This window comes from Chelonia mydas, chromosome 12 (assembly GCF_015237465.2).
Source record: "Chelonia mydas isolate rCheMyd1 chromosome 12, rCheMyd1.pri.v2, whole genome shotgun sequence".
Taxonomy (NCBI): domain Eukaryota; kingdom Metazoa; phylum Chordata; order Testudines; family Cheloniidae; genus Chelonia; species Chelonia mydas.
In genome coordinates, this window is record NC_051252.2 from 30,694,774 (window position 1) to 30,718,358 (window position 23,585).

The 23,585-nt window shown below is 41.7% G+C and overlaps 1 protein-coding gene across 2 annotated transcripts in view; it reads right to left on the reverse strand.

The window, feature by feature from the left end:
• Window positions 1-23,090, reverse strand: part of MAF (MAF bZIP transcription factor) — a 228,943-nt gene extending 205,853 nt beyond the window's left edge. Inside the window, exons 1-2 of one of the 2 annotated variants that reach the window (XM_043525940.1) lie at window positions 20,426-23,090; window positions 9,387-9,455 (exon numbers count right to left, since the gene is read on the reverse strand). In XM_043525940.1, coding sequence (XP_043381875.1) covers window positions 9,422-9,455; window positions 20,426-21,456 — 1,065 coding nt within the window. In that variant the 5' untranslated portion in view covers window positions 21,457-23,090 and the 3' untranslated portion in view covers window positions 9,387-9,421. Of the gene's footprint in view, window positions 1-9,382; window positions 9,456-20,425 lie in introns of both variants that reach the window. The other variant, XM_037877865.2, reaches the window with a different exon arrangement.
• Window positions 23,091-23,585: the final 495 nt, after the last annotated feature.

Consider the following 23,585-nt stretch of genomic DNA (forward strand, 5'->3'; position numbering starts at 1 on the left):
ATCAGTGTGCATCAGGGTCTCAGAACTGAAAGCTGACCCAGGATAGATCTAAATAACATCTCTGTTTTTTAAAAAAACCTGATGTGCGCAGCTGTAACTGCTCTTTTGTGAAAGTTACAGCACTTCTTCTGATTTATCTGTCTGACCTCTTCGACACTTCTGCCTCCCCCATGTAACCATCAATTTCCCCAAAACATCCCAAATCTGAGGCCCAATCCAGCTTCCACAAGTCAGTCACCTCAGCAAACTCCACAAAGCCCTGAAAAACCGAAAGGCTGGGGCACAGGATAGTGCTGTAAAGCCAGTGCAAAATAGTAGCAGAGCAACATCTAAAAATCAGGGAGCCATGTTTTGCTGGACGGGGGAGGGAGGTTCTGTTTGTTTAAATTAAATTCCAAAATTCATGAAGCTTCAACAACTGCAAAATGGTGCTTAAAAACAAACAAAAAACTAATTTATTTCATCTGCATTTCAACATTGCAATGCATTAGAAACCTTGTTTGGCGCTTTCCCTATCAGATCTAGAATTATATTTATTTCACAAATTACCTCTCTTGATCTCAAACGGGGAAACTAAAAGTTATATTAAAAATGGTAAGTAATGCTTAAATGGCTGATCCTGCCAATAAATAATGCCTGCCTGTAATTTGAAAACCATTATGTAGTTGAAGCAATGAATGATTTAAGACTGCTTATTTAGATCACCTGTGATAACACGTTAAAGTCAAGGCACTACACATACAGTCAAACATGAGGAGCAAGCTAAAAATCTTCATCTGGAAATAAGAAAACAAACAGGTTTTGCAGTTTCATTCTTTACTTTTTTAAAGATTTCATTAAAAACACACAACGAAATAAATATTTTAGGCAACTAGCAACAAAATAGGAAAATACCATGTGTCTGGAGTTTTAGTGCCCTCTGAGTGCAGGAATTTATTTGCAGCAAGCAGAAAATAGACAGCAAGCATAAAAATTCAGCAGATTCCCGCTAGTAAAATTATTTATCAAGCTAACAAGGGAGGAACCCTTCTAGTAGCAACAAGCCAGCAAGAGAAAGATGTGCCTTTATATTTTACCTTTGGGTTAGCGCACCAGTAAAAATGCCAACTGACAAGCACTTCACATAAACATTTCTTTCTAAATGAGCTGCCTTGTTAGGAAGAAAAAAAAAAAATCTAAGCAAAGGCTCACTACAGTCAACAGACAGAAAAATCCAGGATGAATGCAGTTTTGCTCAATAGTACAGAATATAAATAAAGACATAAAAATAACGTGGTTATATAAATGAGTTTAATAAATTAATACGTCATTTTATATTTAAAATAATAACTAAAGCTATAAATGCGTCTTAGCATTTGATTGTACCAAAAAGAAAAAGAAAAGGAAAAAAAAGCACATCCCAGTAATCTATTATTTAGATCTTTCTTACCTTTGGAACAAACTATATATAAGTATGCACTGTACTGTTGTTAGCTGCGCTACACAAGCCTCATTGCAATATTTATCATATCTTTATTTTATGACTGGAACCCTGAAGTCTGTTTTACAGTTTAGTTTCACGATACCAAACGTTGATTATAAATTATAAATGGCTTTACTAGAGCCTGAACAGACAAAAAGTTTGGAGACACATGGATTGCCTGATCCCAATTAAATTTTAAAGAAATAGTAAAGTGACACATCCTCCGAATAGCTGCGCTCTAAAGAGGACTGCAAATTATTCCTGTCGGCTGTACAGTGAGGCTGTTCCCTCCGAACAGCCCTTTGCTAGAATGAACATTTGACAATTGTCAGCAGGCTAAAAAAAAAATCCCCAAAATAATCCAAGGTCTTTTTTTTTTTTTTTCTGTTGCATAAAGAAAAAGGCCAGGGGGATTCCCAAAAATCGGATTCTCTACTTTATCTCAACCTGTAACTCAGGAAGTAAAACCGGCAACATCTGTAGACAGAAAAGAAAACTTTCAGAGTTTTACACTGAATCTTGAGGGGAAAAGGTTTTTATGAAGGTTAAACAACATTGCTGGCCTGATCCTGTATTTGTTACTCAGGCAGAATGCCAAAGGAAGCCAAGAGGGTAAAAAATGTGGGGTAAGATAAGTGAGTCACATCAGGGGGGGAAAAGTCCCAAATAAATTCTCTTTTTAGCTTCTGGCCCCCTGCAAAGACCAACATTCTCCCCTGCTTCTACAGAAACTCACAGCACTGGGTGAGAATGACCAAATCTCCCACTGAACAAATGAACTGAGCTGCTTCTTTAGCCTACCTAGTGCATTTCTTGTGCTTAGGCCAAAAAGTCTCCAAATCTAAAATGACCACTGCAGGGTCTGATCCTGCAGTTCTCGTGCACCCAAGCCTTCTTTTGGAAACAATGTGAGTTTGGGATGTACATGTAATACAGGCCTGAGCGTTGGAACTTGTTAACTGCTGATGGATTGCATTAATATGAATATTTGTCTGTAGGGGACAAAGGCTTTCGAAGAGTGAGCTCAACATCATGGGCAAAACATTAGCAATAACAAAAAGGGGAAGAGCATCCTGGAAGCAAACTACGAGATAAATAATATATTTCAACTTTTATGTTGCTCGCCTTTCATCTGGTACAGCTGACATTATGGTCCTGTTAAATTTTTAGCATACAGCCAACATGTAAAAACAGAGCCAAAAGGTATGATGGAATGAACAGAATGGTGAATGTAGAGAGGATCTCCTGTTGTTTGAAAGGAAAGGACGAGATAGTTGATGGGATGTGGCTGTTTCTATGGAAGATGAGTGGTTAATATATTCAATGTTGTGTTCTTGCCTTATTACAATATAATCTGAGGCCAAGCGGTATGAACACAGAATTCCCACTAAACCCAGAAACATGTGGGAGCGCTGTGTGCAAAGCAAATGACCCTTAGTATTCAAACTGGAGTATATAGATAGATGGGGGTCCAATCCTGTCCATACTTCTCATGGCCCTGGTTAAAACAAAGTAAGGAAAAAAAGTAGTAAATGTGGAGGAAAACAAGGGGCATGCACCATTTTCCCCACTCCACTTTTTATTTTGCATACCAAATTTTAGGGGCAAGTTCTACACACCCATACTCACATGAGCAGTCCTTACACATGTGAGTTGTCTAATACCTGCCAACTGAATGACAGCTATTTTTATTACTGGCTGTTTTCAGACACTCTTCGCTCTTTTAGGATCTTATATACTCAAAAACGAAAACACGTTTAAGGACCCAATCCTGCAGCTTTCAGCCCTACCTGCATTAATGAAATTCTTAGTTTGGTCTGGAACCTGATTAAGCTGGACCAACATAAGCTCTGCTTTGTACCAAAGCAGCGGCTCCACCGCTGGAGTTTGCTCTGGTGCAACTGCATCACCATAGTGCAAGGGCGGAGCAGATTTCCTTACTGTTGACTGCTCACCCGCATAAGGCCTGGGGAATCAGATTCTAAGACGTCAATAACTCAGTACAGTACTACCTCATAACATGAAACCGGCTATTTAATTACTTATCACCACTAACAAAAGGTCTCTTTATTTTGATTAACTTTGAGAGAACAAGTTACTTGGAATCAGAGTATGTTTAAATAATTACACAATGCAAGATAACATGTCTGGAAGCAAAAAATGGTGCAAGAGGAAGACGGAGAAGAAATAAACTTGGTCTCACTTCCCAATTTAAACTATGAATGACCTCCAGGTCAATTTTTCAGAGTATCTCAGATCAATTCAATTCTCACCTCCGCTCCCTACCTGCTAGCAGATGAATATATTGTGCCTTCCAATAGACTGAAATGACTAAAAGGAAATCGCATTTAGCTGCATCTGAATAACCATGGTTATTAGATGATGCGTGCAGAGGAAAAATTACCATTTCTTTTCTTCTATTCCTTCTACTCTGTCTGATTGTCATGCTCACCTCACTGGTGATTAAGTTGTAGGATGCTCTTGCAGATTGTTAATTAGGTGTTAATATCTGCAAGGGGCCACAGCAAGCTTCCACACCTGAGGTCATTTCTCAGAAGTCAGGCTGCCTCCAGTGACAGTACCTGTAATTCCCATAGCTAGTTTGATTCCTACTCAACAGCTGGAGCTAGTGTCTCTTTCATGTCTGGTTTCATTTCCTATCTGAAATTATATGAGTGCTAATATCTTTATTATCTTTCCCATAGATGTGCAATGCTTGAGAGAGTGGCACAGCATGTTGTTCACAGGCTTATTATTATTATTATTTTTACCACAGCATTTTGAAAACAGTTCAAGCAAAAATCTTTATGGTTAGCAAATTCATAGCTGAAGATTCCATTATTGGATCTGGGGAAGAAAGCAGGGCGGGGGAAAAAACAATAGTAATAATTTTGATAGACAAAAATAAAGCTGCACAACTGGTGAGCGAAAATGGCTTAAACTTTGGGAACTAATGTAATGGCATCGACAAGGGGGCCTGACCGCCATAAGTCTTGGCAGCTGGTTTGTGAGCGTGTGCATGTGTGAGCCAGTGAACCAGTAATGAAGGGTTTTCAAGGACATATCATTTTGCTTAAGGTAATGAGTCATGTTATATTTAAGATGATTTAGTTGGGGATTGGTCCTGCTTTGAGCAGGGGGTTGGACTAGATGACCTCCTGAGGTCCCTTCCAACCCTGATAGTCTATGATTCTATGATTCTATTATTTGGAAGAAAAAAAACAGTTTGGGTCTGCCTTTCAGAAAACTCCTTGATATTTGAGGGCCTGCTCCCTGTATTTAATTGGGCACCCAAACCTCCCACTTTGTTCAGGGGATGAAATTCACATCTGGGCAGAGGGCATGGACAAGTCCTACAGACCATTTAAGTCCTGTTTTAAGAGTTTCTGTGGAACGTAAATGATGAGCAGTTAGAACCATTGTATCTAAATACCTGTCATTTATATTCCTCATCCAAAGTGATGAAATAAGGACACAAAACAAATATAAATAACAGATATTTATATATGCAGTGTTGTTGTAGCCGTATTGGTCCCAGCATATTAGAGAGACAAGGTGGGTGAGGTAATATCTTTTATTGGACCAACTTCTGGTTAATGACAGAGACAAGCTTCTCACGGGTTAAAACAAAGGAAGGAAAAAATTAGTAAAAAGAAAAAAAAAGGCAGTAAATGTGGAGGACAAAAACTGCCATACACCATTTTTTCTGTTGATCCCATAAAAGCTATTACCTCACCCACCTTGTCTCTCTAATATTCTGGGACCAACACAGCTACAACACTACTACAAACAAGATATTTACATAAACCACCTTTCAGCAGAAGGCATCAGGGAGCTTTACAAATATTTCTTAATTCTCCTAACACCCCTGTAAGGTAAGAATTAATAACCTAATTTTATAGCTAGGTAAAGTGAGGTATACAGAGATCAAAGGCAATACATATTTAAATGAAGCCAATGGAACTGACTACTCATGCTTAAAGCTAGGCAAGTGCTTAAGTACCTTGCTACATAAGGGATCAATTGATTTGACTAAGTTCTCACAGCGAGTCTATAGTGGTTAGACTAAAACTGTCCCCTTTTCTAAGCACTGCACCTTTTGGAGCCATAAGCCATATTGCACATTAAAGAGCTACTTTTTCAGTCTCTGATCAATGTGAACTATATATTTAAAAAGCGTAGATCATTTGGTAAATGACAAACACTGAAAACCCCAGAGAAAGACTGTATCTATTAGCACTTAAACTAACTATGTTAGAACTAAACAACAGCAAAAATCACACTAGTGCAAAGATGTTTCCGGTCTTAATTGTTTTAAACTCAAGCAAAACTAATAAACTGACTTTGATGGGAGTTTTGCCTGAGTAACAACTGCCAGATTAGGCTGTCAGTGATAAAAAGGTCTGTTCTTTGATCATAAGGACACAAGCTATTTTCACCGTCTCTTCAAATGAATACGGATGAGATGAAGAGATAGGATTTTACACTATTTATTAAGTTTACGCTTTCATTGTGTATAAAACTTGTTTTACGTAGAATTTCTATAAAACACCCTGTAAACTGTAAGAGCAGCTTTTTCTAATATAGTTTAAACCATCTTCAAATGGGTTTTGCTCCCATTCTCTTGGCTAACATAGCAAAATACCTTTCATTTGAAACAGGCCTAATATAAAAAAAGGCCTAGCTTGGCTACACGTGCACATACATGGCTTCTATTAACTTCGAAGGGAACTTGACCAATAATATGCCACGGAAGTTTTATGCATTATATTACGGTCTGTGTAAGAAGAACCAAATTTGGCCTTCACACAAATAGCATTAAAATCCCACTGACCTCAAAGGCAATGGAGACACATATCACAGGGCATAATTTGGCCCTTGCTGTGGCATTTTGCTCCTGGCTGTTGACTCCCTTATGCTAGAAAGTGGAAATGCTTTTCTGCACCAAATAAAATTAACAGGAAAGGTTGGATAGTATAACAAATACATTGGGAAAGAATGTTTAGGGCCATATATCAGCCTTCAATCTTGCACAAGACCCACACTAACATCACTAGAGGCTTTATATCAGGGGTGGGCAAACTACGGCCCGGAGGCCACATCCGGTCCGGCCCTTCAGACATTTTAATCCGGCCCTTGAGCTCCCGCCGGGGAGCAAGGTCGGGGGCTTGCCCCACTCCAGCGCTCCAGCTGGGGACTGGGATCAGGCATTTGCCCCGCTCCACACATGCCATGGCTCCACACAGCTCCCGGAAGCGGCGGCATGTACCCGCTTTGGCTCCTATGAGTATGGGCAGCCAGGGGCTCTGCACGGTGTCCCTACCCCAAGCGCAGCCCCCGCAGTTCCCATTGGCTGGGAACCATGGCCAATGGGAACTGCAGGGGCAGCGCCTGCGGATGGGGCAGCATGCAGAGCTGCCTGGCTGTGGCTCCGCATAGGAGCCGGAGAAGGGACATGCTGCTCCTTCTGGGAGCTGCTTGAGGTAAGCACTGCCTGGAGCCTGTACCTCTGACTCCCTCCCACGCCTCAACCCCCTGCCCCAGTCCTGATCCCCCTCCTGCCCTCCAAATCCCTTGGTCCCAGCCCAGAGCACTCTTCTGCACCCTCCACAACCCATCATCCCCAGCCCCACCCCAGAGCCCACACCCCCAGCTGGAGCCTTCATCCCCTCCCCCACACACTCCAACCACCTACCCCAGCTTGGAGCTCCCTCCCGCACTCTGAACTCCACATTATTGGCCCCACCCCAGAGCACGCACCCCCAGCCGAAGCCCTCACCTGCTCCCACACCCCAACCCCCTAATTTTGTGAGCATTCATGGCCCGTGATACAATTTCTATACCCAGAGGTGGCCCTCATACCAAAAAGTTTGCCCACCCCTGCTTTATATGGATTATCGCTTAAAATACCACCTCATATCCATGCTGATATTTTAATTTCATTATTAATATAGTGATATATATCAGGAACATGAACCAACTCCCACTGACTTTCACAGGAAAAAGTGCGTGGAATTATGCCGAGGATTTATTTGGTCCATCATCTTACTACCTGTACAGATACCAAAAGAGATGTTTGTATAGTGAATGTATCTTAATCAACAGCTACAATAGACTTTATTTACACACACCATATCAATTGCCTGGATTGCTACAAATATGCTAGAAATAACATAATTCCTTCAAAGAAATCAAATTAGCAATGAGATCACTGAGACCACTGTCCACTACTATCCTCCTATAGTACTAAATTCCCTTAACCAAACTGACTTTATGAGAATAAACTAAGTGAGCCTCCAGAGAGTGCAAAGTATTGGACTTTTCATATCTAAGCTTATTATTCCTAATATCACAGAGAAACTTCCCTGAACTGTCCTTCTCCTTCCCAAATTCCCCATCTGAGCAGATGTCTCTCTTTTTCTTGCATTTACCTGTCAATCATGTTCACAGCTGAAATTTGATTTCTCTCCCAACAGTAACCTTAGATGAAATATTACCATAGGGGTCAGTCCAATCTCAACCTGGCCATAAAAGTTCATTAACTCTTCCTAGACTCAATATATATTTGTTTCAAAGTAACGGGATCTGTTTTTTCAACTATGCCTAACAGGACAACAAAAAAATATACAAGTAAATGAAATGATTGTGTCTATTTTCCAGGCCAGGGTACATTGTGCCTATAAAGTCCTGTTATTACAACTATGCATTAAATTAAAGGCTTTTTAAAAACATGTCCATAGATAACTGAACAAAATTAGCAATGATTGCTCTCAGATTATTTAAAAGAAAGAACTCTTGTTAGCAATGAGCTGATAGACAATACACTGAACAGTGTACATTTCACTGAACAGTGAAAACAAGTATCTTGACTATGTTTAAAATTCCTGTTCAAGCCTATTCAATAGATGCAACATAATATGCTCTGCAAGGACCCATAATAAAACTAGGGGTCTGATTTTCTTCTCGCTTACAACATTATAAATCAATTGTAATTTTACTGATATCAATGAGATTACACCCGTCACTAACTCAGGTAAACTGAGAGGAGAATCAGGTCACAAAATGTGTCTCTTATGAAGTTCTCTCCTGGCCCAATCCTGCAGCCTGTACCCATGCAAACTCCTGCAAATGTCAATGGGAGTTTGACTCACGTGAATTCTACAGGATTAACCCCCCTTCCCCACACAGCCAAATTTTAAATAAAAATAAAACTCAATTGCATGAGCTAATAAAAATGAACAGTGTTTTGTTTAATAACACCTCTTAATTGTTGATATAAGTGTCGTAGGCTGTATTCTTGTCTAAAATAAGAGATTTCATAATTAAACTCACACAGGGATCTCTGTAATTGAAAATCCCATTTAAACCGCTTAGTGTTTTTTTACAGTTGAGCCTGATAATAAACAGATCTCATGGACCATATGTCTGCCTGAATCTACGAGGTGTGTGTGTGTGTATATATATAAAAGTTTGATCTTCTCATTTTCCTAAATATTGTATATTCTGTAAATGGGATAGACTGAATAGATGTGATTTGGGAGAGGAAGACAGCATTATGCTTCTCATTCAATTGGAAATTCTGGGCATGTACATAAAATAATACAGACATCTATCATTTTCATCCAGATTTGAGACAGATCTTCTGTAGTCTCATACTTAACCACCATAGCTCGTTTCTGAATGCCAGGATTTGAAGACAAAAAAAGAAGATGTTCGCAAGGGATAAAATATAAATTATGCTACATAGGAGACATGCTTGGTAAACAAAAGTAGAAAACATTCACATTGCCCAGGTCACTTTTACACACCTGAATATGAGCCCAATCTAACGTCCATCGGTTATTAAGTAAGCTCCATATTAACAAACAAACAAAAAACAAAAACTCTTACTCAAGCATGCAAATGAAAATCAAAATGTACCTTTTTTTTTTTTTTTTTTACTTCAGGCAACAGGCATTTTCACATCACCGATGTAGAAGATTCTCTTGGGTACCTAATTTAGTAAATATATTAAAATAAACAAAACATAATTAATAAAGAAATTTAAAACACTGTAAAATATGTCACTTTTACTGATATTGTACAGAGCAGAACTGTTCTGATTGGATGCTAATTTAATTTCAGAAAGTCTTCTGTATTATTTATTAACGGTATTCTAGTGCTGATGAACTTAATGGAACACTGTTTAAAATGAAACAATTTTTAAATAGCATGCCTGGCCTTTATTCGCATTAATAACACGAGGATCTTAGTGATAGCACAATTATCTTAGTAAAACAAAAATACAATTTTTGTCTTGACAGTGAATATCAAACTACAATAGTTGAAAGCATTCAGCTTCCTATAGTTTTCTTAAATAATTTTTTTATTATTATTATTAGCTGTGCTAATGTAACTGGCAAAATAATTACCAATTTCTGTACATAGTCCATTATTTTCCAGACAGCAGTTTAATAACAAAACCAGAGCTGTCATTTCTCCCTACGGTTACTCACACTATACAAGTTCAGACTGTCAAAATATATTTAAAATCTAATTTTAAAAGATTCAACACAGTTACAATGAATCTTTGTACAATAAGTGAGATAAACCAGTGAGTCAATCTATGCTCTTTAAATATGGGTATTTTGTTATGTTTGTTACATCTAACTTTCTCCATTGGACTATATATACACTATGTATACATATATAGAACAAGTATTCTGCGGGAAGTATAGCTGGAGCTACATCAATGTATTGTCATAGCATGACATAAACATAGCAAGAAAAAATTGCATATCTGATTTAAGATTGAAAAAAAAAGCAAGACTATCTATGGGTTTATCTGGCTTTTTGATTGCAAAATAGCTCTGCAGCTTTAAAAAAAAATCAACTGTACAATTTGTGCCAACTAAATTATTATTCCACAATGTAAAGATCACTTTCAACATCAAACTGAATAGAATGGCGTATTTAAATATTTTCAAGCATGCCACTTAAAACAATGTTTCCTTGTAGTGGGAAATTTTACATTAGATCATGTTTATTCAGAAATGTTTCAATCGGATCATGTAAATGCCCACATATATGTTCATAGCAAAGCATTGTGGCTGATGAAGGCTTTTCAAGACAGCTCCTTTGCCTCCCTAACAATCTTGTTGATCCTGTCTGTTATTTTTGGAGAAAAGGGACAGTGTCTCATTGTATGTATTATTTGGCATCCTGCCCAGGATCTCTTAAAGCAGATCACTTTTTTAGACCTTTGGTGTAATTTTCCTCAAGATGACCTCTGCTCTCATGCCAATTGATGAATCCATCCTGTTATTAATGCATTTAGTTGGGAGGAATAGGTATTCAATTCTCACACCTGAACACCATCCAAAAAAGTGTTGTGGTCAGCCTGCTCTATTATCTTTAGTCTTTGATGAGGCTATCCCTTATCTAGAACCACAATAGTTCAATCAATTCAAAGGAGACCTGAAACAGAGTGGACACATCTCTCACAGGCACAGTGCACAGAATCATTTAACAGGTTTATTTGAAGATCAGGTATTAATAAAAAGAGTTTCCAAGAAATGTAGCACTAAAACAGCCTGGAGAGGCTAAGCAGATTTATTAATTTAACACGGCTGATAACACTTCTTTTTCTTCTTCTTTTAATTTGACAAAGTTGCTACAGGAGAGTTATCATTTAATAAATTTGCTCCTCTATAATGCGGTGTGTTAAAAAGGATTTTACAATAAAGGCTGCTGAAAGACTCTGCTCAGTTTAGAGAGGGAATGTGGTGTGGCATGAATATACAATTTTAAGCAGATTTAATCTTATATTATTCCTGTCTCCAAAGTGACTCTGCAGTAGGTCTCTTATCAAAAGTGAAGTCTGTTCATCCTATATTGCAAAACAGTGAAATGTATTGCAAACTCTGGCCTGGCTTCTTATGTATTACAGTACTTTCATCAGTGAATTAGGAAGCAGTTGGGGGTGGAGGGCGGGCAGGGAAAGGAACTGGATCTTTTTTGTTTCAGTGTTACTTACCTTTCAGCACTGCCAATGTTTCATTGCAAGGGCCTCGAGTGTTTGAGAAACCTGGGACTCTTTTTAGAGAATACCACAACTTTAGGAGCTGATACCCACACACAAAACCCACTCTTTAAAGTTACTGTAGTTTCCAAGATCTTGTAAATTTCTACTTTTAAAAATCAGTGAAAGGGAAGGTTCTGGCTCCAGGTAGGTTAATCAGCCTGTGTTAAAATGGAGCATTAAACTCTATCTCTGAGAGAGACAGAGAGAAAATCAGCTGGATTTGGAAAACTGCTCTTCTCCCAACTGCAAATGATTTACAAAGCATGCAGCCCAAACCTCCCCCACCCCCATCTCCCCCAGCCACCAAGGCTCTGATCCCAAACCTAACTGAAAGACTCCCATTGACTTCACTGGGCTTTGGATTAGGTTTAAGTGAGCCCAGGTTATCAGACAGAAAAGGCAAAAGGGGCCGAATCCAAATAAAATCCCAGCACCGCTGGCTCCAGGAACGTACCGAAGGGATGATCAGTCAGCGGAAGGCCGCCTGCATGACACACCGGCGCTAAGCTTTGGACGGATGGATGGATCCTTCAGGAATTGAATTTAGACAGCACACAAAAGCAGCGGCCTCCCTCCCCTCCGGCCCGCTGCAGTAACACAGCCAGGCTGGGCCGCCCGAGAGCCCCCTTGGCTATGGCTGGGGAGGTGTGAGCCGCCTGGCCTGTTTGCTGCCCCACGCCCCTGCCTGGGCGAGCCCGGCCGCCCAGACACAGACCCCCCGCCCCCCAGTTCCTGGGGCAGCGCTGAGAGGTACCAGCCCCTGCGCCCCCCTTCCTTGGCTAGGCTCATGGTGGCCATGGGGGTCCCCCTGCCCCAACGCTTCTGGTCTGGGTCGCCTCCTTGGCAGGTAGCCCCTTGGCTCCCCCGCTGGGAAAGGGGGGGGCTGGCCCCTGCCCATTTGCCTCCTAGGGGGCACTTCGCGTTAACGCCCCCGGCTGGGCCAGGGCTCGTCCCCACGAAGTTCTGGGCAAACCCCCGGCAGAACGGAGGCGGTTCCCCGCCCCTCGGACTCGAAGCGGCTTCTTGCAGGGGCGAACACGTGCCGGGAACCGCAGCCGCGCTCGGCCCGTCCTCGGGCGCTCGGGGAGGGTCGGGGCTAGCGGCCAGCCCGGGCCCTTGCCCCTTGCCCCTGCCCGGGGCCACCTGCTCTCCGCCCCGCGCCTGCCCCAGGGCTGGGCTAGGAGCGGCGGAACGGCTCGGTTCGGCTCGGCCCGGCTTGGCTGGTCCAAGCGATGCGCCGCGGTGGGTGTGTGTTCCTGGGAAGGGACACAGGCTGCCCTCGGCGGGGGAAGGCGCCCGGGTCGGCGCCCTTTGGGCAAGGCATGGGGGGGAGCGGGGGCTGACAGACGCCGTCCGTAGTCCCTTGAAATGCCTTGGCCCCGTCCATGGGAACTCCCCCCACGTCCCCTATTTGAGTTGAGTGGGAGCAGGATCGGGCCCTTAATGGTCACGTTTCTGTCTGGCCTGAGCCCTGACAGTACCCGGGGGAAATACACAAATGCTGGTTCCTCCCCCAGCCCGGTGTCCCGAGGGAATGACCTCTCCTGATCGGAAACGGAGACCCAGACCGGAACACATTTACACAGCCGATCTCTCCACGCGGGGTCACATTTACATAATAAAGTGGAGGGGAAAGGACCGAAACAGGAGACATCCACTTATAACCCTTCGCTTCAGTACCCCACATTGCCACCTCAGCGGTACAGGGGCCAGTGTTTGGGATTTGCGGGTTCATGGCAACAGGATGCTATTTAAGCGGATTCAGAGCAGGTATTTCATTTCCAGGAACATTCCGAGTCATAACACAACTATTGATACGCATCAACCCGCCGGCCGATGGTTACACTGAAAACCCAACGTCAGGAACGCCCAATATACTTTGGAAGCAAAGAATTTATGCGGGAGAAATGTGGGGAGGGGCTATTTGAGTGCTAGAGATTTTCCTGGGGAGGGGGAGTTTATTCTTTTTGTTTGGGGAGTTTCATGTCTTTATTTTGAATAACCCCCCAGCCTGGATTTAAGAAGCCAAAAGGGAACAAACATCTTTGCCATTCTGCAGCTGGCTGGGGTGTGACTGTAGATCCAAATTCTGGCGAGTTCAAGCCTGGGAAATGAATGTGTATTGCTGGTCTGCCTGACACCACCGAGGCTTCAAGGACGCTTGTTTGACACTGAAAACCGAGGCAGGAGGGAGCGGAATAGTTGGCCAGATCACGCATTGAAATAGGGTGTTGAGTCCCCTTACGCCTCCATACACAGCCATTAACATTTTGTTTTAAAGGGGGAGAGCTGCAGAGAACATTTTTCGGGAGTGTACTTCCTTATAAATTAACAATTGAGAGGCCATCAGTGACACTTCATCCTCTCACCCCGCTGGAAACTTTAGACACTGCTTGATTTGTCTCTTGCTCTATGCCTGTGGAAACAAGACTTCTAGCAAACTTCTGCTCTGTCTTCTATTCCTTCCATGCACGATGTCTGGTGGATATGTATTTAAAAGGAAAACACGTCAAAGTATACAGTACTTAAAATCAAGCGCTTATGCGGGCAGGGCAATCTCCATCCGAAAACTCACTCTGCCAAAACTACAGGCCTAAAGTATTTTACTGCAGTGTAAGAAATTGCACTGTTTTAGAGTTGACGACCAGAAATGTGGGCACAGCACGCTGGAAACTCATAATTTCGGTGAGTAATCCGCGATAAATTAACAAGCAGCCCTCAAGCACACCACCAAATTATAGATTTAGATCAAGGTGATGGTGACTATAGTAGGAGTTTAACTGATTAGCTGTAACTATCAACACACCCATCTACCCCCGCCTGGGTTGCTTAGAGCTCGCATTGATCGCTTTCATCTTGGAATATTTTGCATTGCTCTGGTCTTGAACTCACAAATCTGAGTGCAGTCACCCCCCAAAGAGTGGTAAGCTTTATTTTTGGTCCTCCTCCACCACCAATTCGAGTCTACACTAACTGTCCTACAGTAACAGATGCTGTGGAGTGTACAGCATTAACATCTATTGATTTGCACCCACTGAGCCTGCTAAATTCATTAGAAAGTGCTAAAACTGTAGTGTATGAATGCTCAACTGTGCATCTGAAAAAACTAGTTCTTTAAAGAACCTCCCACCTTTTTGAGTCCTGTTGTACTAGCTTGTGCTATTTACAACAAGATGTGCACTTAAAATAGATACATGTGGATACAGACAACCTGAGTGTGTGGAAAGGTGTTAAGCAGGCAAAATATATTACATTTGCCACAGCAACAACTGGAGTCTCCATGTTTTAAGGTATCTACTGACAACATGACATTAGTGATTTTAAAGGAGAAAATGTTTATTTAAAACCTTCACTACTGAAAAAAGTATTTTTGTATGTGGAATTTTTAAATCCAGTCATCTGAACAGGTGTCAGAAACAGTGAGTCCATTTAGTTCAGATGATGATCTTAGTAATAAATACAGAGGATTTCCTTTCAAAGCTGCACATGCTGAAATGACACCAATGTGGTTCTGGCATCTGAACAGATAATTCTGATATATGCATCATTTCCTCCCTAAATCCAGGAAGCAGCAGAACTGTGTGCCTGATATTATGTCAGAGAAATTGGTATTAAAAATTATGAATGATTCTTGCTCAAGAACTTCTTACATACTGCAGGGCGCGGGGAATACAGGGAAATGAAGCAGCTGTGCCAAAGTTAGTCCAAAAGGAAAAAAAAATGGGGGGGGGGCGGGGACATCCATTTGTAAACTTAAAATTTGCTGCTACTATTATTAGTGAGGATTTGTTTTTAAAGAAGAGCTTTTATTGTGGGGTAAATAAAAAAAGGGAAGTAGTAGCCTTTCTAATAAGTAAAGCCACGTATTTTTACTGTTGCTGAACAAAATGAACAAACAGCACAGTTGCCATTAAAAAGAGTTGTTAAAGAAAAATACACTCAGGTGGCTAGGAATATTTTCCCCTTTTCAGATGTGATCCTATGTGGGAGGCAGGAAAAATACTGTAGTACAAACACAAAAATATTTCACTCCACTAAGCCGAGCCCTTGATGTTGGGAATGGGGTTATGCTACATTTTAGCAAAAAGCTTAAGAGTTGGGGGGGGGGGGGGGGTTGTATCACACTGAACCATATTTCAGACTGAGCAAAGGGTCGCCTCTTTTGTGCACATCTTAATGAACATTCTTTGCAATGTAGTTAATAAATGAGAAAAAGCCATAGGGCGATGGCAGAAATGGGACACTGTTAGCGATGTAGAGAGTAAGAACTAACTCTCTCTTGTGCCATATGGGGCCATATCTTCTTACTCAGGCAAAGCTTCCACTGACTTCAATAAGAGATTTACATGAGTGAGAAGTGAGTAAAGGGTACAGACTCCTGCTCCCCATTCAAATCAATGGGAATTTTACCACTGAGTTTAGTGAGAGGCTTAGCAGGATACAGGCCAGAATGCTCCAAGCAAGGGGTGATTAATGAATATAGGTTATTCAGAGCAGATCTGTTCCAATTCGTTCTCAGCAAGCAGTTCTGCTGGAAAGGTGTGATCTCCCCTTAAATTCATACAGAACCCCAGTACATGGTTTGCTTTAGTGGTTATTAAAACTGCCCTGTAGTGTTTTTTTTTTTCTTTAGTTGCAATCTAACAGTATTTCAGACAGAGATTCAGATACAGCCTAAGGAAGACAATGCATTTTAGGTCTGAAGTAAAGACTGATATGTTAGGTTCATGGGCAAGGAAAAAGACAAGCCTTTTCTCGTTGGAGTGTGTACAGAGTATTTTTTCCCCTGACAATCTATTTCTTGGAAGGCTTTTCTTAGCTCAGTTCATAAAACCTTTACCTATACTGTGGGTATACTAAAACCAACCAAGCAAAACCCAGACAGAGCAATGTTTCATTTGCTCTATCACCTCTTCTTGGCCTCAAAATACTATTGTAAACCTAGTAACTGCTTACACCTTTTCACGTTACTAAACTATGAGATCTGTTGTATTAAGAGGGTTAATGTTGTGCCACAAATTGATTGCAATAAGAGGGGCTCTGCATCTGTGCCTGAGAAACTAGCTGCAGTGTATTAGTTTAGAAGGTAATTTTAAATGTAAGGTGCTTATCAGTTTACTAAAAATATCAATACTTGTGAATTCTTTGGAATAATTCAGTCCCCTAAGTGACCGCCATGAAAAATGTGGGCACTAATAGAGGTTTAAACATTTAAAGCAGGAGGAAAAGTTGCTATCTTTATGAGAGCAGATAATTTTCTAATCAGCCAATAGCAGCCAGTTTACCCTCAGATTACATATTAACTAGAATATGAAACTCCAATTAACCAGAATATGGAGCTTGAACCATTACTCAAATTGTGGTGTAACAGAAGGTCAAATGCTAAAGGGCACTCCATTGACTTCATGTTCAGGAGGAAGGGTGAATATAGAACAGAATTGGTTAATACCAGGGACCAGTTCCAAAGCTCCATAAAAGTCTCCCATTGAAGGGACCCATTCTGCTACCACTGAAGTCAGAGATTTATTTATTTGCCATTGACTTTAATGGGAGCTGATTCACTCAGAAATCAATGCTTGAATTCCCCCCTTGATGTGACTGTTTGACACAACCTGTTGTGTTTTAAGGGAAACTCGGCCTTCCTGAGCAGAGCATGATTTAGGGTCCGATCCTGCAATCCTGACCTGAAATCAGTGAGAACTCTGCCTGGGTAGAGTGCAGGACCCAACTCTGAGCAGTTTCTCTGAGAAACAGCTGTCTTAACCCTCCCAGAACAGAATTCTGGTGCAGTTTGCTGTGATGTTTTAATTCCACTCTCTCCATATATTGGGGGTTGTTTTATAATTTAGAAGAAATTTATAAATAGTGTTGGTTTTATGAGCCTGAGATAAAGCTAAATTCTTGAAGCTGTAACATGCTTCGAGAGGCCTAAGTTTTTCAAATGAACTACAAAGTTAATCCTATTCAAATACTGGAGAAAACACTATGAAAACCTCTCTACTTATTCTGGGGAGCTGCTAGGGAAAGTAACTGTAAAATAACTGGGTCAATAGTTTTAGGAGATGTTCAAAGCTGAAAATGTCCTTTGGCATGCAGAATTATAGTAAAGAGCACACCCCTTTGGACCTTAACATTTTTTAGCAAATTAACCTTTTTGAGTGTTTGTTTAGGACAAATAACTTGAAAGTCCTTTGATTTTTGATTTTTTCCCTCCAAAATTCACTGTTAACCTTTTAAGGCCTGTGGCTGACAAGAAAACCATGATGTGGAAAAGGGAGGGGAGGGAGGTTAGAATGGGGTATGCCAAATGTCAAAAACTCTTTATCTCTAACATTAGATGAATATGTGACAAGAAAAACCTGATGCAGTGTCATCTCTTACTACATACAAACTGTTCTGCTTGGATCAGATGATAAGAGGATGTTAAGTCTTCCCTTTCACTTCACTCCATCATAAAACAATCAAAATATAGGACCATATTGTGTCATCAGGTTTTCCAGCAGAACTTCCCTTTGAGATCAATGGCTTGAAATTGATGGCACGATATGACTCATAGGAACTAAGGCCCTCTAAGTCATTACAAAACCTGAAAGATCACGTTTTTCACCTGCCTGACAGATAACTAATTTCTCGTGGGTGACAATTTTCCACTTTACATATAACTGGCTGCTAACTTCTCCTCTCCTTTATATCAGTGGGTTCAACTCTTGTATCAGCATCACTTCCTTACAATGTATTAGGCTTAGATACTGCTTTCATAGTTGTTTAACTTTTTAAACTACACACTAAAAAACTGAGTACAGAATCAAAAAAATGCAGTTTATTATTGTAGATTATTCTCTCTTTTGATATAACCATAAAGTTGAAAATGAAAGAAAAGCACATAAGAACATCACACATGGTTAGTAACTCAAGATATAAAACAATTTTGCACAGCAAAATATGTAAAAGGAAAAGTATCTGACAAGATTTTTTTATATTTATTGTGGTAAGATTTACTTTCCATTTTTTTTTTAAAAGACAGGATATCAGTCCCTGAAAATAAAATTTACTGGTTATTGCCTTTAAAACTGTGGAATTTTTGAAGTTACAGAAAATCCAGTTCTGCACCACAATACAACTGTAAAAAAATCTGCATCATCTTAAAACTGTGCAGTAATGCCATCTTTATAACTGCATAAATTGTATTAGCGTTCTAAACAGGTTTGTCTTTTTTATATATGCTTGCAGGTTATATCTTAGTGCAATTCAGTCCCAAATACTTCAATTTTGAAAAAAAAAATACATTTTGAATGTAAAATACCCCTATAGATATAAACAGGGGTGCCTCCCCCTTTTAATACTTTGGTTTTCAAATACAGTTAGTGGTATAGCAAGGACTACATATACCCAACTTATATTTAAGTTGCAAGCACATGCTGCATAAGCTACTCTTAAAAAACAGTCCCATTGCAAATTCTACCCCCCTTTACATCACAACAGTAAACAATTTAGTGCATCAATCTTCTTGTTTTTAAATCTACATCTAAACAGACCTAACTCTTTCAAATTTATCTATAACATTCCTTTATCTGTAGCATACATTTTAACTGGGCTTACAGATCATAAAAACTAGAATTAAATTATATACTAGGAACCCAGAGCATTCACATTTGACAATGACCAGATGCAAAAGAAAAAAGGAAATAAACTTGGGGCAGATCACATAAAAATAAATTTTAGACTGCTTTAGGCAACAGCATGGTTTTAAAGTCCCCAAACTGGGAAGCGATTTTTTAAAAAAAAACACATCATCTTTCCAAAGTTCTCTCTCTCTCTCTCTCTCTTTTTTTTTTTTTTGCCACATTAGGTTATCAGAATCCATTCTGGCATTTTTTAAAACAGGGAATGCTTCAGTGCATTTAAAAGGAAGTCTGAAGTTTTGAGTAACTCAAAGCAGTTTTAGAGCAGACACAAACTTTAATGGGGAGGAAGAGGAGGAGGAAGATCAAAGGTTGCACTTTTTTGCTTTCAACTCAAAAAAGTGATGAGGCAATAAAACAAAAGGATGAATGCCATGCCATAATAGTCTCCAAAAGTCCATTTCCAAGCAAAAGAAAAAAAATAATTATACCCTACATGTCCAGCATGCAGGGTGTTTTATTAATAAATGTCTCTTTTTCATAGTCCATTGTTGCTAAGACAAAATAGCAAGCATAATGCATGAGATGAATATGGGATCTAATGGCAGACTAAAAGTCTCATGTTTGGCAGATTAAGGCCAAAACTCACATGAACACACTGAAGGCTGATGCAGGCTTGATTTTGGCAGGTTGATCTACGTACATCTCTAGTTTAGCACAACGCTAAAAACTGATGGAACTCAGCAAGCTGGAGTCTAAAAAATTCACATTGTTTTTGTATTTTTTTTTGTTTTGGGTTTTTTTTTTGTTTTTTGTTTTTTTTTTGCAAAGCTCAAATCTCATATGAAGAATTCAGGATGGCAAAAAAAAAAACCTTTGACTTTTTTGGACACAGCAAGGTCAAAAGAAAAAAAAAACTCATGAACTTAAAAAAATATAATGTGGATGGCAGGTTTCAAAGAAGAACAAACTTCATATGAAGAACTGAGTTGGTGGCAAGTTGGATCTTATAATGTTTAAAAAAAAAAACATTGCAAGCCCCCACAAAAATAAAACAGAAAAGAAACTCATGTAGAACTCTAGGTTGGCCAACAATGAGCCAGCCCCACCATAAAAAAAACAACTTTTTTTGTTGTTGTTTTTTTGTTTTTGTTTTTAATCGTTTCGAGTTTTAAAAAAAAAATATAAGGTGGCAAGCTTGGTTGTTGATCTAGCAAGCCCCCAACAACAACTCACATGGAGAACTTTATTTAAGGTGGCAAGGCTGTTGGAACTCACATGAAAAACTCTGGAGAGGAAGGGTTGTCGCTGCTGGATCCGTTTTCTCTGAAGCCATTGCTGACCAGCTTCTCATATTTTTCCTTGTAGGCGTCCCTCTCCCGGACCAGCCTGGAGATCTCTTGCTTTAGGTGCTCTACTTGCTGCAGCAGCTGGTTCTTCTCTGACTCCAGGACGTGCCTTTGCTGGACCCTCTTGAAGCGACAGGACTGGGCATAGCCTCTGTTTTTGAGGGTCCTCCTCTTCTGTTTCAGCCGGATCACCTCTTCCTTGCTCACCCCCCGGAGCTGCCTGTTCAGCTCCCGCACCGACATGGTCACCAGCTGCTCATCCGAGAAGCGGTCGTCGAAATGCAGGCCGCTGCTGTGGTGCTGGTGGTGCAGACCCCCTCCACCGCCGCCGCCTCCCCCGCCGCTGCTGCTGCTGCTGCTGCTGCTGCTGGACTGCACGCTGCCCGGCTGCTGGTGGTGGTGGTGCCCCGCCGGGTGGTGGTGGTGGTGGTAGTGGGGCGCCCCGTTCTGCGCCGCGGCGGCAGCGATCACCGCGGAGACCACGGCGGCGGCGGAGCCCATCTCTTCCCCGGGCATGGAGCCCCCCGTGCCGGCCGCCGCGGCGGCCAGCTGCTGCCCTCTAGCATAGCCATCGAAGCTGCTCTGGAGCTGGTGGTGGCTGCTGTTGATCAGCGCTTCCACCGCGTCTTCGGGGCTGAATCCCAACGCCTCTGGGTTGAGCTGCTGCGGGTAGCCGGTCATCCAGTAATAATCTTCCAGGTGGGTCTTCTGGTCCGTGCCAGAGCCCGGGCTGGGCGCCGAGAAGCTCGGGGAAGGGGGCACCGAGCTGCAGGGCGTGCTCATCGGGGTGGAAGAGAGCGATCCCCCAGCGATCAAGCGGCCGCACTGGCTGATAATGCGATCGGTCTCCACCGGCTCCTTTTTCACTTCAAACTTCATCAGATCGAAGTCATTAACATATTCCATGGCCAGGGGACTGGTGGGCAGGTCGGAGTTGCTCATTGCCAGTTCTGATGCCATCCTTTTGCTGCTGACAGTCCTCCAGAAAGGGTGCGCACCAGGAGCGAGGGGACTGCTCTGAGTTGCAACCGGGTGAGCCAGCTTGATTATTTGCAATATATATTTTCCTTCTCTCTCTCTCTCCACCAGCCCCTTGCAACCTTCGCTCCAATTTGCACCGACTGTTTGTCTCTCTCTCTCTCTTTATTATCCTTTGCAGAGCCTATAGTATTGATGATGCATCAGAGCGGGTTGCTCTTTCTATTCGCCTTTTGCGTAAAGGTTGTTTCTCTCTCTCTTTTTTTTGCAGCTTGGCAAACTGCAGCTGGAGTTGTTAGTTGTTGTTGCTGCAAAGGTGGCTTTATGATTATTTTTTAACACTTCATGATGTCTTTCCTCTGGTCTTTTTCATGCAAAGTGCAAACCGAGAAGAGGTTCATCGGGGAAGGGGAGGAGAGGAAAAAGACTGAAGGATAAATTTAAAAAAAAGAAAAATTAAGTCAGCGCGATAACCAAAGTATTTTTCTTTACAAAAAAAAAAAAAAGAAAGAAAGAAAAAACGGAACCCCAAAGCTACAGCAAGAAGATGAAAAACATTTTAAAGGTCTCATCCAGCAGTAGAGTTTAAAAGCATTGCTGAGTTTTATAGCAGTCCTGACGTCAGCTTTCAAATGGGAAATTGACTCCAAGTCCGGACCAATGGGCTGCTTCAATCTCAGCCCTCATTAGCATAATAGTATAGAAACAAGGAAACTTTTCGAAGCTGTCAATCAGGGGCCAATCAGCTGACTGTCAGCTGGGGCTAAACTTTTAACTCTTTCTTGGCCATATCCTTGTACTCGGTTTCACATGGGCTTAATGTTTATTACCTGAGTTGAGAGAGAAAATATTTGGGAATTCAGTGTTTTTTTTTCCTTTTCCTTTTTTTGCCTTGTTTTTAATAGGTAAGCATAAACGTAGCCTGCTTAAAACCCTTGCTGTTTTCCCTTTCTCTGCATGCCATGCTTAAGCATTTATATGGGACAGCTTTGGTAGGTAACTTGTTTCTTAGAGTGCACGTTTTTAAAAAAAAAATAAATAAATAAAACTGATCCTACCTAAACCATCCTCGGGCTGAAGGGGTAGGAGGCCTCTCTCTTGCCGTGGGGCAGAGTCGATAGAGAAGCACAGGGACTGTCGCTAAAAGGTGGGGATGGGTGGGGAGGAGAGTCTAGAAATGGGGAGAGAAGGTCAGTGTAAAGTTAAGGACGTGCTCTCTTCGGGGGCCAGACACCTTTGGAGATATTGGACTAAAGAGACTGACACTGGGTCCCCCCCAGAGAAACCTTCTTTCAGTGCATGGTGCTGAAGGAAGCAAATGAAACTCTCGTTGCCCCCTCCCCAGCAGGGCTGCTAAAGCCGCCGCAGCGGCACAAAGGCTGGGAAGAGTTAACTCCGTGGAGGAGCTCAGCAAAGCCGAGGTCCCTCCTGCAGACTTCGGCCACGGGGTGGCCTTTGCCTCCTCTCTCGTGCACGCGCAAAGTATAATCTGATCTCCGCCTCGCCGGGGTGCGGGCCACTTGCACGCTCACGTGAAAGCGAATAACTTTGTACTTGATCGTGACATTCAGCCCTTTCCTCCTCCCCTCCCCCCCCCCCCCCCCCCCCCCCCCCCACGATCCTACACCATCATGGGGTTACACGTTCAGCAAAGCGGCTTGACACCCACCCAGGGGCTCCCCCTGTTCCCACTTCAGTGCTAATAACGACCCCCGGACCGATTGCTGTTTGCCCTTGTGCAAACAAATCCAACTAAACTCCAGTGTCTGCTCACAGTCTAACGAGAGGCAAGTTTGGGAGAAGAGATTTGGATTGGAGACGCTGGGAAAGATCTGTCTCTATCTATAAACGCAGCGATTGTATGCAGAACCCCGGCGGCGCCCCTTCAGACGGTTGATCTGTTTAATTCATTTAATACATTTAGAGCTAATTATATTTATTTTATTTTATCTTTTTGTCGTAAAAACTGAAAGCAAAATGGGAAGAAAGAGTGAAAACCGCGGTGGACGTGCTTGGTTTAAACCTCGACAGCGCCACCTTTCGGCAAAGGTCGGTTTAATCTTGATCCATGGCCAGTTTTGTTGATCAACCAGCTTTCTTGTCGTGTAAGT